The sequence below is a fragment of the Pieris rapae genome, chromosome 10 (genome assembly GCF_905147795.1).
Source record: "Pieris rapae chromosome 10, ilPieRapa1.1, whole genome shotgun sequence".
Lineage (NCBI taxonomy): Eukaryota > Metazoa > Arthropoda > Insecta > Lepidoptera > Pieridae > Pieris > Pieris rapae.
Window position 1 is genome coordinate 247618 of NC_059518.1, and position 15222 is coordinate 262839.

The following is a 15222-nucleotide window of genomic DNA, read 5'->3' on the forward strand; positions in this document are numbered from 1 at the left end:
CAACAAGAAACTTACATTTGAATTATTATATATTATATAGAGTTTTGCTTTTAGTAATTACACGCTCATCGGAATATCATAAAGTTTGATATTTTTACACCTATCACATATATTATAACAATGAATTTGAACAAACCATGTCGATTAGGTACATTAAAAACATAGAGTTTACTCCCACGCAATCAAGCGTATTTATTATTTAATTAATAACTATTATATGTAAAAATATCTTACTCGCATAGCGTGAGGACTTCTGGAGTAGTCTACAGGTTGACATCTAAAACTATGAGACCAGAACCATCCACTGACGACACTCTAAAACAAGATAAGAAGATTATCGAGACACAAACTTATAAGACAAGGCAGACAAGGCATAAATATCTTAACTGATGATCTCATAATAGTTTCTAGAAAAGTAATTTATTACAACCAACTAAATTATATTTATCTTATATAATAATTAATTATTAAAACTTGGCTGTTTAACATGGGTGTGGTTTGAGGAAGTCTTGGCTATAACTTTTTATGTTGCTGAAAATTTTAAATAAAATAATCTATTTTATATTCCAGAGATATTTTCTTCAGGATAACGACATTATTAAGCGATTAATGAATCATGATTTATGCAAAAATTCCTTTTGTACGAGTAAAAAATGTAAATGAAGATAGAACGAGTGCGCATGTCACATGCATCGGTAATCTTTATCAATATATACCATTATGGTAATGATTGTCCTTTATTATATGTTACACGAGGTTTTATTAGATTTATATATTTTTATTCAAAACAAAAATAATGATTTTCATCAACTTTATGACCATGACGAAACCCTAATGTCTAGTATAAAACATCGTAATCCAAACCTAATTTTTAACATGTAATTGGCTTATTTACTGTTGATTACAACATAAAAACACGTTTTAATATTTTAGTTAAAAAAAGACGTTTTATTTATTAATAAACAAGGTACTTAACAAACAGTCTGTTTGTTAATAACTTAATAAATAAAGCAAAATGAAAAATAAAAAAAACTTAATTTATACAATTAAAGTCCCAGACTGAAAGCCATTCTCCTGTATATGTAATGTCAAGGCTTTAGATGTTTTAGTTTAATATAATTCACTTACTTCGTAAAACAGCCATGCACTGAAGATTACTTGAAATAGGTTGTACCAAATCAATACACGTGTTAGGTCGTAGGGTTTCCGGTTTTTCATAAATTGTGGACCTATTACCTGTAAAAAAAAATATGACATATATACATATTTAAAAACAATATTTTTTAAATAAACGCCTCTTGTATTATAATAGACTTTAATGCGCCTACCTACCACCAAATATGCAAAAAAATAAAATGTCCATGTAATTTTAATTTACATCATCCATAGTATTAAATCTACGCTATATATTATATACTCTGTATCAATTCAAATTACGTATTCAACTTCGTTTATCTTAGGTTTGGCAGGTTACTACAAGTTGGAGGTAAGAAGGGATCTTACTATCACATATTTTTTTAGGTGCCTTACTGGTAGGATAATATTGAAGAGTTTAAAGCTGCGAGTACTAAATAATCATAATGGGCGTGGTAAATGGTTGCAGTTGTTTGCAGTGAAACGATCTTGTACAAATTAACTTAAGAAATTACCATTTACGCGTGTCTTACGCACCCTAAATATTAAATGTGAAACGCATTTATTCAATGGCTTACAGGCTGAATTCACAAGGATTGTGTTATTTATTTTTTTTTGACTTTTACTATATTTAAAAAAGCCCCTATAACGGAGCAGATTGAACATTTGACACGTGTTTCATTGAACACTTATCGAAACTGACGTACTCTTCAGGTTTAATAAAATAAAGTTCACTTGCTTCTAAAATAGTTCTCCCCACGAGTGATGTAAAATAAATAAAAATCTTTTACACTCATGTAAAACTGTTTTTCGTAAGACATTAACATGTAGAGACAAAGTGCAAATGTGCCCTTGAAACATATGAAGCTTTTACCGGCTCGCTATCTTATAAAATTACATTGACATCGCCATTGGAATGCCAAACCTGTTAAACCGCTCTCGTAATTTGTATTTTTTAACTCAAAAATTACATTAAGACTAATATAACAAAGGCATTACTATTATTAGGATTCTTTTGTTTCAAAAGCGATTTCTTATTAAAATAATATTGTCGACCTAAATTATGTGAAATTGTCGTTACCTTTACTACGAAAACGTATGTGAGGCAGATGCATAATGTGGGGAAAGGTGAAGACATTAGGAACCAATCTTTCACTCTCTGGTCACTTTTGTTGTCCATGAGGTCATGATAACCGTCGACTATTCGGTTTATTATGTCCATTTTATCTGTAACAAATACAACTTTAAGTTAAATTTTAAATCTGATGTTAAACAAGGAACTACCTTCGATACAATATTTTTATATTTTTACATTTATTTAAGGATTTTTCTGTTTATAATATACGTATAGTGATCTAGGTTAGCTAATTAATAAATAAAAGATTATTAATTGAAGTATTGTAAAACTTTTTTTAATTAACTACAGTATTATGATCCTAAACGTTAAAGTAAATTAGATCTCTACTGCTTCGCTTAAGAATAAGTTATACCATTAATGTCCTTAGCCTTGTATCTTTGTGGTATCTTTCTTCTTTATTAAAGCTATATATTTATGGTATGTTTATTATATAGGTATGTTTTTCGTTCTTCATTTTTTGCGCTGTCTTGTTTTGTTTTGCTTTGCTTTGTATCTTATTTTTTATCGGTGAAACTTTTTGTGCATATGTTTAATTTATTCATTTTATGCTTTATTTTTTTACTGTATAGGGATGAACCTGTTTTGTTTCCTTAATAAAAAAAAATTATTACAATATTTTATTAGAGTTTGCGGAAATTAAAAACAAAAATTCATAACTAAATAACAATAATGTATTTTGATTGCATTTTATTTAATATATGTAAAAATATTGATACAATGTGCAAAAATACCTCACAGCATCTGTTGTTATTACTTCATGATCGTAGATGGAGTCAAGCTCTAAAAACGCGAAGACAGTTTTATAAAAAAAACAAAATACTAATAATAATGTGTAAAGATTTATTGTAAAACGTAAGTTTTTTTTTAAGTATTCAGGCTAGAATTTACGATGGTTTTCTTCATTTTATATTCAAATGACCGATCAAATGTTACAGCAAATAACAAAAAAGCAGCTTATAAAAATATTACACATCGTTCAAAAATATTATCTTATTATTTTTTATTATTTCCGGTATCTTTCTGAACTGAAGGTCGCCGATAAAAATTATAAAATTATAAATAAATGATTAATTATAAATTTGAATACCCACGCGAAATTTCAATGCTTCTTCAACATACATGTATATACATATATGTGATTTGATTAGGGTTATTAAAACATCTTGCGGAATATTGTCCCTTTCCTCTGAAAGTATTGTTCTTAGTTGTGCTACTGTCACAGGATTTATGGCATATACAGCTGTTTTTAAATTGTCTCAAAGATGCTCGTGGGATTAAGATCCGGGCTGTGTGCTGGCCAATTTATTGTACGTATCCCAACCTCTTCGCAATATTGTCGAACTTGTGTAGCGTGCGGCCGGGCATTATCCTGCATTACAGTAAAATTTTCGCCTATAAATCCCATGTAAGGCACCACGCGATCTTCTAAGATCTCTGTTATGTAGCGATGTGCAGTCAAACCTCCTCTACTACCGTTTTGACGGACCATGTCTATGAACACAAGTTCTGTTCGTCCGTTCATCGATATGCCACCCCAGACCATGCACGAACAGCCTCCAAAAGGAACTCGCTTTTCAATGTACTTTGAGCATGTCGCTCCTTACGTCGACGATAGACTCTTTTGCGACCATCTGCACCATATAAACATGTGACACTCGTCTGAACAATACGGAGGTATCCGCTTATTCTTATTGTTCGTGCACTAACATTTACTCCACGCACTTCATTAAGCTCTGTTTTGATTTTAACTGCCGTGAGGAAACTTGAAACAATAAATCGGTCATCACGACCGGTGGTCGCTCGAGTTCTGCCTGTACCACGTCTCCTTTTGCAAGAACCTTTCTCCAAACCTTCTATATATTCTAGAAACCGTAGACTGTTTTAAATTTAAATTTCTACCAATTGGTCGTTGATCAAAGCCCTCCTGCATCAATGCTACAATTTGAGGAGCTTGTTCGGACGAAGTATCCATATTAAGATTCAGAAACTTAGAAAGTTAAAAAGCTAACCCAACAATTTATTTAATTTAATCTAAAAAGTTTACTCTAAGTACTTATTAAAAAATTCATTTTAAAGTTATTGTGAAGTTTGATGCAGCTTATGAGTCCGTCAGTATAATATAGAATATCTATGTAAAAATAAACTTGTAAAATTCTTGTTACTGCACGAAACAGTTGTTAATAGCAAAGAAACAGGTTCACTTTTTTCATCATAATAGGAGCGACATTTGAACTGGATTTACACACTATTCTTCTTCATTACGTCCCATGTTTATAAAATAAATATTTATCAATTTAAAATAAGTTTTTCACATAAGTAACTTGATTTCACGTATTTAAACGGCCGATGCATGGTGTTTAATTTACCTCAATTAAAAGTATAACAACTTTAAAATAAGTGGAATATTACAACTCACGAAGGAGGCGATATTATTGTAATTATAAAACCTAACCTTACCTAATAAATAAACATCGAACGTATAATATTACTGTATATGGTTTATGCATTTATTAAATACCTACGTCATGGAAGGTAAGTTAAGCTAATTACTTGAATGTTTTCCGTGATAACAATGATTCACAGTACTCGTCTTATCTAGATTATTTGTCCATACAATTTTTATCAATAGCAGAAAACATGTAATAACTGTCAGATCTGCGACTAAGTCTGCAATACTTTGGTGTTGTCATACATACATCCCGTGTTTCTGAAAACCAATGCGCCTGCGTCTCCACACAAGATATTATCCAAACCCGGAGAATATCAATGTGAGAACTCTTATGAAAAAAAATTACACTGTTATAATTTTCTTGGTGACAGAGATGCTAATTGTTATTATGATCGTTGTAAAGAGTGCAACGAAGCAGTGCATTGTACATTACTATACATTACAGCAGAATGCGTTAATGCTGAGAGCAGCATTACTTTACAAAATATGCTTAGTGTTTTACTAAGAAAAGGTTGAGAACATTATTGAACTATAACATCATACAGTGTCTATTTTATTTAAATATAAATAATTGGACCTAAATATCAAACCTTCAGTGTTGTTGATATGAAAAATATCAATTAATGGATTTTAAAACGTAACGCGTATTTCACTTATAACCATTATTTTCAACAAAGATTATATTTAATTTTGGAGTCATTTTAGAAAAATGTTTGCTTGTTTTGTCTCACTGACTTTTTAACTGTCAATCAAACGAAATTTAATTACTACAGACGTGTACTTGACAAATGCCATATGTTTATGATACACAAAAGAGAAAATTATAGATTCATTCAATACGATTAATTTCATAAATATTTCGTTGTTACTTCTATATTATTTATCGTATATATTGCATAGAACGTAAATTTTATAATTTCGTATAACAATTAAACAAGAAGTATTATTGACTGTGTGGTGCAAAAAATATTAAATTATATAAATGAAATATTTTAGTTTGAAATTGTATTTCTTAAGAGCTGTTAAATGCATAATTATTAATGTATCACACTTTTGCTTAAAATTGCTATTACGATATCACCAATGAACTTCAAATCCGTGCCATGGTCCAATGTATTGCATAATACTTATTAAAATGGTTAAAATATTTACAGTTTCATCAGAACTACCGTTTTCAAATCAAAAAGTTGTGATTTTAGAGACGAAATCGTATCTTTTGATTGAGATAATAAATGAAATCGTGGTTTTTAAGTATCGCTTAAAACAATTTATGACAATGCTTTGGAGCTTGATATTTCACCTCCTGCGTATTATGTAATGACAAGTCTGCAACCACGTTTCTTAAGTTTAAACATTAAACTTTAAATTTTAACGAGTAGTGGCTAGCACGATAATTGTTTTTGATACAAATTATAAATAAAATTAAAAACATACTCGGATATCACTCTTATAAAAATATGTAAACATGTCGTAAAAAATATATATACCTATATAAACACGTCACTCAACTCAAGAATTTAAGAACAAGTTATGCGAGTTAAAAAAAAGCTTTTGTACAATTTAAGGCTCTAACCATTTCACAGGGCTGCTTCCCTGTGCATAAGATATATTTCAGTACACAACATTATTTCTTGTCTTTCTTGTTGATAGTTTCCAAACTGCTTTTGGATGCATTTCTTATTTTTACATAAACAAACTGAGTCTGTGATATCGTCGGGTGTGTTGGTCTGGCAAACAAATGTTTGTTAATAATTTTGGAATCAGTAGAATGCGGCATTGTTTATTATGGAGCTAGTATTTATTACGCATTAGGCGAGTACTGGCTCGGCATATACACGATACAATTACGGTCGACCGCGACACTACAACATTGACTCATGGTCTTCTAGTACGTCGGCCCTGACATTACTTGCAAATCTTTCTCTACGCATATGGTTCCTAATACATTATGCACAAGGAAGCATTATTTTAAAATATACATATACATTAAAATATATAAGGGTGATCAACTATTATTTTTACAGTGACGATTGTCTCTTTACTAAAGATGTCATAGTCTCGGATTCGATAAAGCGATTTTGTTTGAATTACTGATGTATAGTTACAAAATTGGTGTATAATAAGGTAAAGCGTTTTTATCATCGCTCATGGCGATAAAGGTATAAGTTTCATAAAGAATTCGGAAACTCAAAGGATTAGGTCAGACGGATTACTCAGTGGCGTTTTAAAAATTTTGGTTTTCGAAATGATGCTGTTTGCAATATATTTTTCTTTATATAAGTATGTAGACGATGTTTATATTTTGATTCATTTGATCGTTCAGTTAGACCTACACAAGTAGAAAAAACCTTCAACTGCTAATTTGCTTCAAATTATTTATTAACAGTTGCTTGCAAACAGAAATATAAATTAATGTTGAAAAACAAATATTCCTTTTCTAATACACTGATTTCTGATACAAAACCAGTAACACTGATATTGTACGTATTTTTTATTTTACGTAATTTCCATCAAGTGAACAAAGGATTCATGTAAATAATGTTGAACCAGTTTCAGATCGCCTGACCAATAAGAATATAACAATGAACTGTATTTATCACTAATTGCTAAGACAAAAGATTTCAAAACGTGTGTCTTTGAATTTTCCTCTGGCGAGTATGAAAAACAAGGTATCTGGAAAGACTAGTGCAACAACTATAATTGTTTAGTATTTTCACACGACCAGACACGACATTAATTATTCTATATTAAACAACTACAAATGTTACAAATTAGCTGTTTTTTTAAATAAGAAATTGTTAATATACGCAATTTGATTTTTAAACCGTCGCACCTCGGATTTGCCTCTTTAAGATGACACTTACCTTGTTATATTAGGTATTACTTGAAGTATCAATTATTGCAAACATAGTAACTAATAACTAATAACGTTGATATAAATAAACAATGATTGAATATACAGGACACTTTCAAATTTTCGGTAACTACGACGCCAAATTAAATTAAACTGAACCACTTTTTGAATTTGTTTTAATTTTCTTTTTTATTACTATGTTGGTTAGGTAATTATAAATACTGTATATTTGATTGTTAGGTTTAGTTAAATGAATAAATGATTCTATTTTGTATGTACAAATATAAAAAAGAAGCCAAATATGTTTTTGTTTAAATAACATCCGAAAATATACACCTAACAAGGTAGCTAAACAAATTGGTATAAGGAATTTTAATAATATTTCAACCAGTTCAGTATCTATTCTTTGTCTAACCTATGTTTACATACAACTAGTACTTTACTGTCAATAAAATGGTTTTTCATCGATGTCGTGAATACAAACAGCGTATTATAATAATGTTTCGTGTTATGTTTATAATTATTTTTCAAATGCGTTCTATGTTATATAATATAAATAACTTTGAGTTAAACAATTATTTTTGTAACTAGATGAATCATCAGTAAACGTATACTATTTGGCTGAGAATCAAACCTTTATATTCCATATTCAAATTGTCGATAAAAAGTTTAGTGCCCATTTGATTGCTACCTAGAAAGCTATAATCATTTAACGTGTTTTGAACTTAATAACGGAAAACCCACTAATATCAATTGTAACCTGATGTATACTAATTCCAATGTTGAGTCAGTTTATTTTTATTTTTCATACTCGTATCTATCGCTCGAGGAACTAAGTGACATAATATAACGAAATCTTCGGTGAAGATAGCGAGACGCAAAAGATTAATTAATAATTAGAATTATTCTTTTATTTGCAAGGCATCAACAGTACAACGTAAAATCGTTTATCTTTTATTTAGTAGCAATACAACCATAGGTTACATCCTTGTCTTTGACCATTTTCATTTTATATATAAGTTGGTGATAAACCTTTTGTCATAGATTTTTGGGTTCGACACATGCCGGTTTTCTGATATTTACCTTCACTGTAGAAGTAAGTGCTAATTAAATAGACAGAAAATCCCTGAGGTTTAGTTGAACCTCAGAGATGCTTGAGCAGGATTGCTCAATTGTAATATACCTAATACATATACCGGTACCCATTCATCATTTTAGACAAAGCATTTATGGGTGGGCCGCCTTGCGTAAATATTATTCCGATAAAAGTATATAAAGATATATTCTAAATTTTAAAGCGCAATGAAGTATCAATTGCAACTGTAAATGAGTAAAAAAGTATACCTTTATCTTTATTAATCTGGTGGATTACACAAATTTCTCATACTTATTCCAGACAACAAGTAACCAAACATTATCCATTTATGTATGATAATATTTCTATTGATGACATAAGTTTCTGTACGAAAACTTTATTTTTACAAACGATTAAACAGTTCCGCCCAAAGGCACAATTGAAACAAATCACCTTTTTTATAATTATATTAAGAAACCTTATTAAAGTATAAAAATGAAACTGCTTCTTTTAATGAGCACTGGTTGGAATTCTATTTCCTAAACAAACACGCAGCAAGGACATTCTCAAGTATGGACATTTACGTGACGATATTGTCACAAATGGCTTTTCCGGCTCTCGACTTGATATTAAGTAAATTGTTAATAGTTGGCGCTGTTATATAGCCATAGAATAAGAACATTGAACTCTGAAGACCGATGATTGTAAAACGCGAAAATTCTAATAAACAATGAATAATCGAAGTCTTATGCGTGAAACATTAATTCCCCTACTCATAAAACTGAATTATATCACTCCTCTGCTTTGGATCTTACTTTGATATCAGACGATCACAGTTTTTAAATTTATTTAAGAATCTTTAAAAGCATTTATCTGCCTCAGTATTAGCTACTTATATATATTAATTATGACCCAAAGTATTTTTTTTTATTATTATTAATAATTTATTTCAGATTATCTTATAGAACAGGGGGCAAACAAACAGGCATGAGGCTCACCTGATATTAATTGATCATGCTCATGGACACTCTCCATGCCAGATGGCTCGGAGTGTATTGCTGGCCTTAGTGTTTCAGTTTGTTTTAAATTTTTATTTTTTATTTTTGTAAGTGCAGTTTATGTTGATGATACATAACCTAAGTGCTTTAATTTAGTTATTGAATTGAGTAGTATATATTTGAAGTCTTAAAATGTACAAATAATATTTTATAAACCTGATGACGCAAATTGAAATTATGGCTGTGATGATAAAATCAAAGAAATATAAAATCACCAATTCTTTAAAACCGGTTTCACTGGGATTCGGTGATAATTGGTATTTTTTGGATGCCTTCTGGCATTATTCTTTGTTGTCATTATTATTTGTGTAACGTGCAGTAATCTAGGTATAATTACGAAGGTATGTTTGTTTTGTTGGCGATTGGTTATAAGTTAGAGATGCAGATCATCAGTCCTCATCCCAAATACGTATCGTAGATCTTTTTCGATTATATTTATTGTTTATATCTTTGTAGGTGTAACAATGAGTTGAGATGTACCAATTCACCGTGAAATATAAATAAAAAAATACTTGTACTTGAATGTACATACGTAAATTTTATGATTTATAAGAAAATAAAGTACAACCATACGTTTTCAATTGAGGCAAATATGTATAAATATTTCTGATGATTTTGTTTTACAAAAGGTCGTTAATAACCATAATAAAAGAGTAAAATCACATTTTAGCTTACGGCGGAAACATCGTCGTAGTAAAGAAGTTTAGTAAAGTAGGAAAGAAGTTGTTTTTATTTATATTTCTATCCTGTAATAGCGAAGGACGTTATAATGCAATGATCATGCATACTTTTATTGCTAAAGCGGTATGGCGGTGGTTTTGCAACAGAGTGAACTAGGGAAGTTCAATGTCGACGAGAATGAGACGAGTTCTATACCTCGAGGCTTTATTGATTAGATAGAATGGAATACGTTCACATAACGTGAAACAAAAACCCACCTTTATGATATTCAATTTGGCACTTCCAAAAATGTCGACTGTATTATTATTGTTAAAACGTGTTAATAAATGTTAGGCGGATGTGAGAACCGAGTAAAACTCCTTACTTTTTGCTTTTAAAAACTATTATTTTTTGATAACTCGTAATAATGGCAGAATAACTCAGTAGACCCGTATTCAGCCGTCGGTATGCCCCGTCGTTATCCAGATTGGATCACCTAAAAATTTATCAGATTTCAACTTCCAACGATAACAGTGCAACGATTTTCGTAATAAATAACATTTTTGTTAACCAGAATCATCCCTTTAACAGAGATTTCCCTAAACTCTCGAGATTTGTAAGCAATAATGTAAAAAAAACATAATTTAGCAGTTAAAATGATGACTGACGTTTGAATGTGTTTGAATCCAGTTTGATGTGTCCATAATTTAATCGATTATTGACGAAAAACGGTAGTTAGTAAATTCGGAGTCGTTGTATATCTTATATTACAAACACGTGGAATAGTAAAAAAAATCTCGTTTGAATCTTATTATTAACATTTATTACGTAGGATTCTAATTTAAAAGTAAAACAATTATATAAATTAAAGCATTGGCTAATATTTCGTGCAATAATGTTTGCATCAGCGTGGCAGTTACAAATTTAAGAAGGCTCTACAGGCTTCGAATAGTGGAATAACTGGATTATTACCCTTTTTTCGACATTACATTAATCGTGTCTGTTGCGGTGACGTATACGCAATGCATATTTTTAATTAGGTTGTACGTTTTTGGACAAAGAGTAAAAGGTTGACCCAATTTTTTGAAACCTACAAAACTTACAGAACGCCCGAGCGAGCAAGAAAGTTAAAAAATGTCGTTTAATAAAGAATATTTAAGTTTAACAGAATAAGGAATATTTAAGCGATATATATGTAATTCCTAATTTATTACTAGACAATACGAATACATTTTTATAAATAAAAAAAAGAAATGCATAAAATATTTAATGCTCTTGATAACAAACGAAACGCATGCCCACTAATAAATGTTTTACACAAGTTATATACATATGTATTGTTTTATATTTCTATGTTAGAAATCAGACAGATGTGTCTTAATAAAAAATCCTACTCAACGAGTCAAACACAAATCTTTGATAATAATAATAATAATAATAATAATTTATTTATTGCACGAATATGGTATAAAATGTCAAGGTGGTACAATTGTCAGATGATTGATGGTATATGACATGACATATATGACAAGTGTCGGGCAGGTTGCAAACAAGTGCCCAATAAAATTAGCAACTTTGAAAGTTTTAACAGGAATAAATAATTTGTAGTAATATAAAAATAAAACTAATTTTATAATACAACACAGTATATATGAGAAGCATTGATTACCTAACCACAAGGCCATTACTTTCGGCCATTTGGCATACCAGCAACTGATCCTTCAAACATTTGATTAGTTTTGATGTTTGATACGTCCAACCTGTGCTATTAATTGTGAAATCACTAAACCTCAACAACAGATGCTGCCAAAATAACATAAAGAGATCTAGAAGAATTTTTACTAATCTACATATTTATACGTAATATGCCTAGCATAAATTTAGTCACATCATTAATTATTTATAACTGATACATATATAGGCGCGTGTATCAAAGATCAAATATCTTGTTTTGAACCTAATAACACTTTGACCATAACAACTACATATATACTTTTTATATAGCTTATTTGAGCTTATTCTGTAATAACAATATCTTTCCTGATATTATATATGTCATCTGTTCGACGACCATTTTATGACAGATTTTTTACACAAAACCTCCTTGGGTCTAAGAATTAGGAACCGATGTGCAATGAACTACTATGAATAGAAGACTTGAATAGTTAACACCACTAGTCGCATTAGATTTAGTCACAGAAAATAATCATTTTATGTTTAAATATCAACGAGAGAGTTACTGTCAAGTGTTTCTGCAATTTTTTTTTCAAAATCATTAACATTGCAAAATGTCCCAATCTAAAGTTTAATAATTTACAAATGGTATCATAAAAATGTGTAAGGTCAAAGAATCAATTCTTGCCTTAAACGTACTACCATGGAAGCTGTTTGATGATGGACTAGTAGCGAATTCCTAGTTAATTCACACACAAGGCGATGAAGTTAAATCCTAACATATTTAAATTCTTATAGTTTAGTTGTATTAATTTTTTTTATTCTTAAATTTTCTTGAAAACCGAAACATTCCTCAAGCATAATTTTAATATTGAGTGAAAGAAACAAAGTATGAACTTTTCGCTTTCCATAGTGTACAATACGAAGGCCATAAAATTATTCTGAACGTATAATTTATGATTCGTCAAACTTTGACAGAAGTTTTCCCAGGAATGGTTCTCTAGTTCACGGTCATTGTAGACCAACAAATTAGTTTGTGCACGAGAAATTGTTGTAGTGAAATTCAGTAAAATATTTTACAATCTTTACGTTTGCTTTGGAACTTTAGTCAGTATGCTCATTTATTTATCTAATTAAGGTTTCAATGTTTAGAGCAAATGTACGTTATATTATGTTATAGAGCCACTCACGCGAGCGATACATATAGTAAACAAATTTAGATTTGAGGTACACCTATTTGTTTCTACACTGGCTGATTTCACAAGAGCTGCTTATATATTAATAATAATTAAAAGATACTATTATTTCTTAATCTAAAGATGATGATATAAAAAGGTAGTTTCGTTATGTTTTATCCGTTTCAGAATTTTAAAACATAACATTTTTCTTAACCATCTCTTCGAACTTGAAAACTATTGTACTTACTATTTATTATATTTCCAAATTATCACTACGTTGCACTATTTTTATATCAAAAAACAATGAACTTGGATGATCAGCACTATAGTCCTGTGCTTGGCAATCACTACACTTGCAATGTGCGCGCGCGCCGCCGCCTATCACATATATATCTCAATAAAATGACGTCATGAATACTATGATAACTGCTACGGACCATAAAGCCGTGCTTTATCTATGTGTATTCTTTATGCAATATATGATTTTTATAGGATCTTAGGAGAAAAAATATATTGTGTTGCACATAACAATTTTATATATTATGTCCTAACTGGTTGTTGTAATTGAAGAAATGTTCTGTATTCTAGCCGTCTGTATTTCTCTTGAGAATATCTCCTTTCGATACTTTTTAACCATAAATGATAGAACATATATAAAAAGTACCTTTTTTATGTAAAAGGAGGCAAACCTGCAAGAGGTAATAACCTGATGGTAAGTGATACATCCGCCCATGGACACTCCTATTGCCAGAAGACTCGCAAGTGGGTTGCCGGCCTTTTAAGAATTGGTAAAGATTTCTGCCTTTGTTGGTTGAGGAGGTAGACACATGTAATAGTAAGTAATTTAATTTTAGTTTGACTTACGGAGAATCTAGGTTTAATATTTGTTGGATGCATTTACGAAGAACACCTTTTCATTTTAAAACAACTGAGAATTGGCAATATTCTAAAACATACATACAACATAGTTATCTTATTTAGAATAAGAACGCCATGATTGGAAATCTTGGTATATAAACTTGAAGTCATCAATTGAACAATAATAAATATATTAAATTAAAGTGATAACTAAATCAACTCATCAATGATAGGTATGTCTTTAATAACCACAGTTATTTATTACGATAAGGCCCATTATTTTCCTCAACGTAACAAACAAACGGATATATAACATAGTTTTAGTACTATGAGTCCTAGCTTAGTGGTTAACCGTAAATTTAAAAACTCCGACACACACACAAATTGGACATTACTAGGAATTTTTGTGTAGTTCGTACTTGCAATAAATATTGCAGAAAAATATCGTGCTTTTTCAGTTCATCGTATTTCTTTAAAAATATTTATCAAACAAATAAAATAATAATTAATTACAGCAAGAAGTAATACAGTATAAAAATGTGTGCTTAAAGAAAAAAATGTTTTGTTTGTTATAAATTCTGAAGCAAAAAATATTATATTATATACGCAGTACGGGAGTGTGTATGGAGTCGGAAGTAGGTAAATTATAATGCAAAAACTGAGATCGCATCAAATTTAACGCTGTGCTTAATTTGAATTCTAGTTTAATTATATTAATCTTTCTGTAAGTTTTATAGTCCATACACACAAAACACGTTGACAATAAAGAAAGAAATACCTTATGGTGATATAAAAAAGTTCAATGGCACATATAAATTGAACACACGTTGTTTATTTACACAATTCTCTACGTAATAATTGTAAATGCATATCAAGGTGACTAAACGAATTCCTATCTAAATATTTTGATAAATTAAGTAACTTGTGATTTAATTTTTTTCTAACATTAATGTGTTATTCTATGATTGTCTTATGTGATTTAATTATTGCGAAATAAGACACGAGATTTTCTTTTTGATAGTTTATTGGAAAGCACTTAACTATACTTCTATTAGGACCTTACATATGAAATTGGCCTTTTTGTATGGAAGGAACAAATTTTTTTTTTAAGTAGAAAATAATAAATTAATCAAAGTACGTACCG

At 30.0% G+C, this 15222-nt stretch overlaps 1 protein-coding gene across 3 annotated transcripts in view; it reads right to left on the reverse strand.

The window, feature by feature from the left end:
- The window catches only part of LOC110996832 (elongation of very long chain fatty acids protein), a 90344-nt gene that overhangs the window by 6713 nt on the left and 68409 nt on the right, over positions 1 to 15222 (reverse strand). The window contains exons 1-4 of one of the 3 annotated variants that reach the window (XM_022264698.2): positions 13468 to 13617; positions 2216 to 2361; positions 1129 to 1236; positions 235 to 315 (exon numbers count right to left, since the gene is read on the reverse strand). In XM_022264698.2, coding sequence (XP_022120390.1) covers positions 235 to 315; positions 1129 to 1236; positions 2216 to 2356 — 330 coding nt within the window. In that variant the 5' untranslated portion in view covers positions 2357 to 2361; positions 13468 to 13617. Of the gene's footprint in view, positions 1 to 234; positions 316 to 1128; positions 1237 to 2215; positions 2377 to 13467; positions 13618 to 15222 lie in introns of those variants that run through there. The other 2 variants (XM_045629692.1, XM_045629691.1) reach the window with 2 other exon arrangements.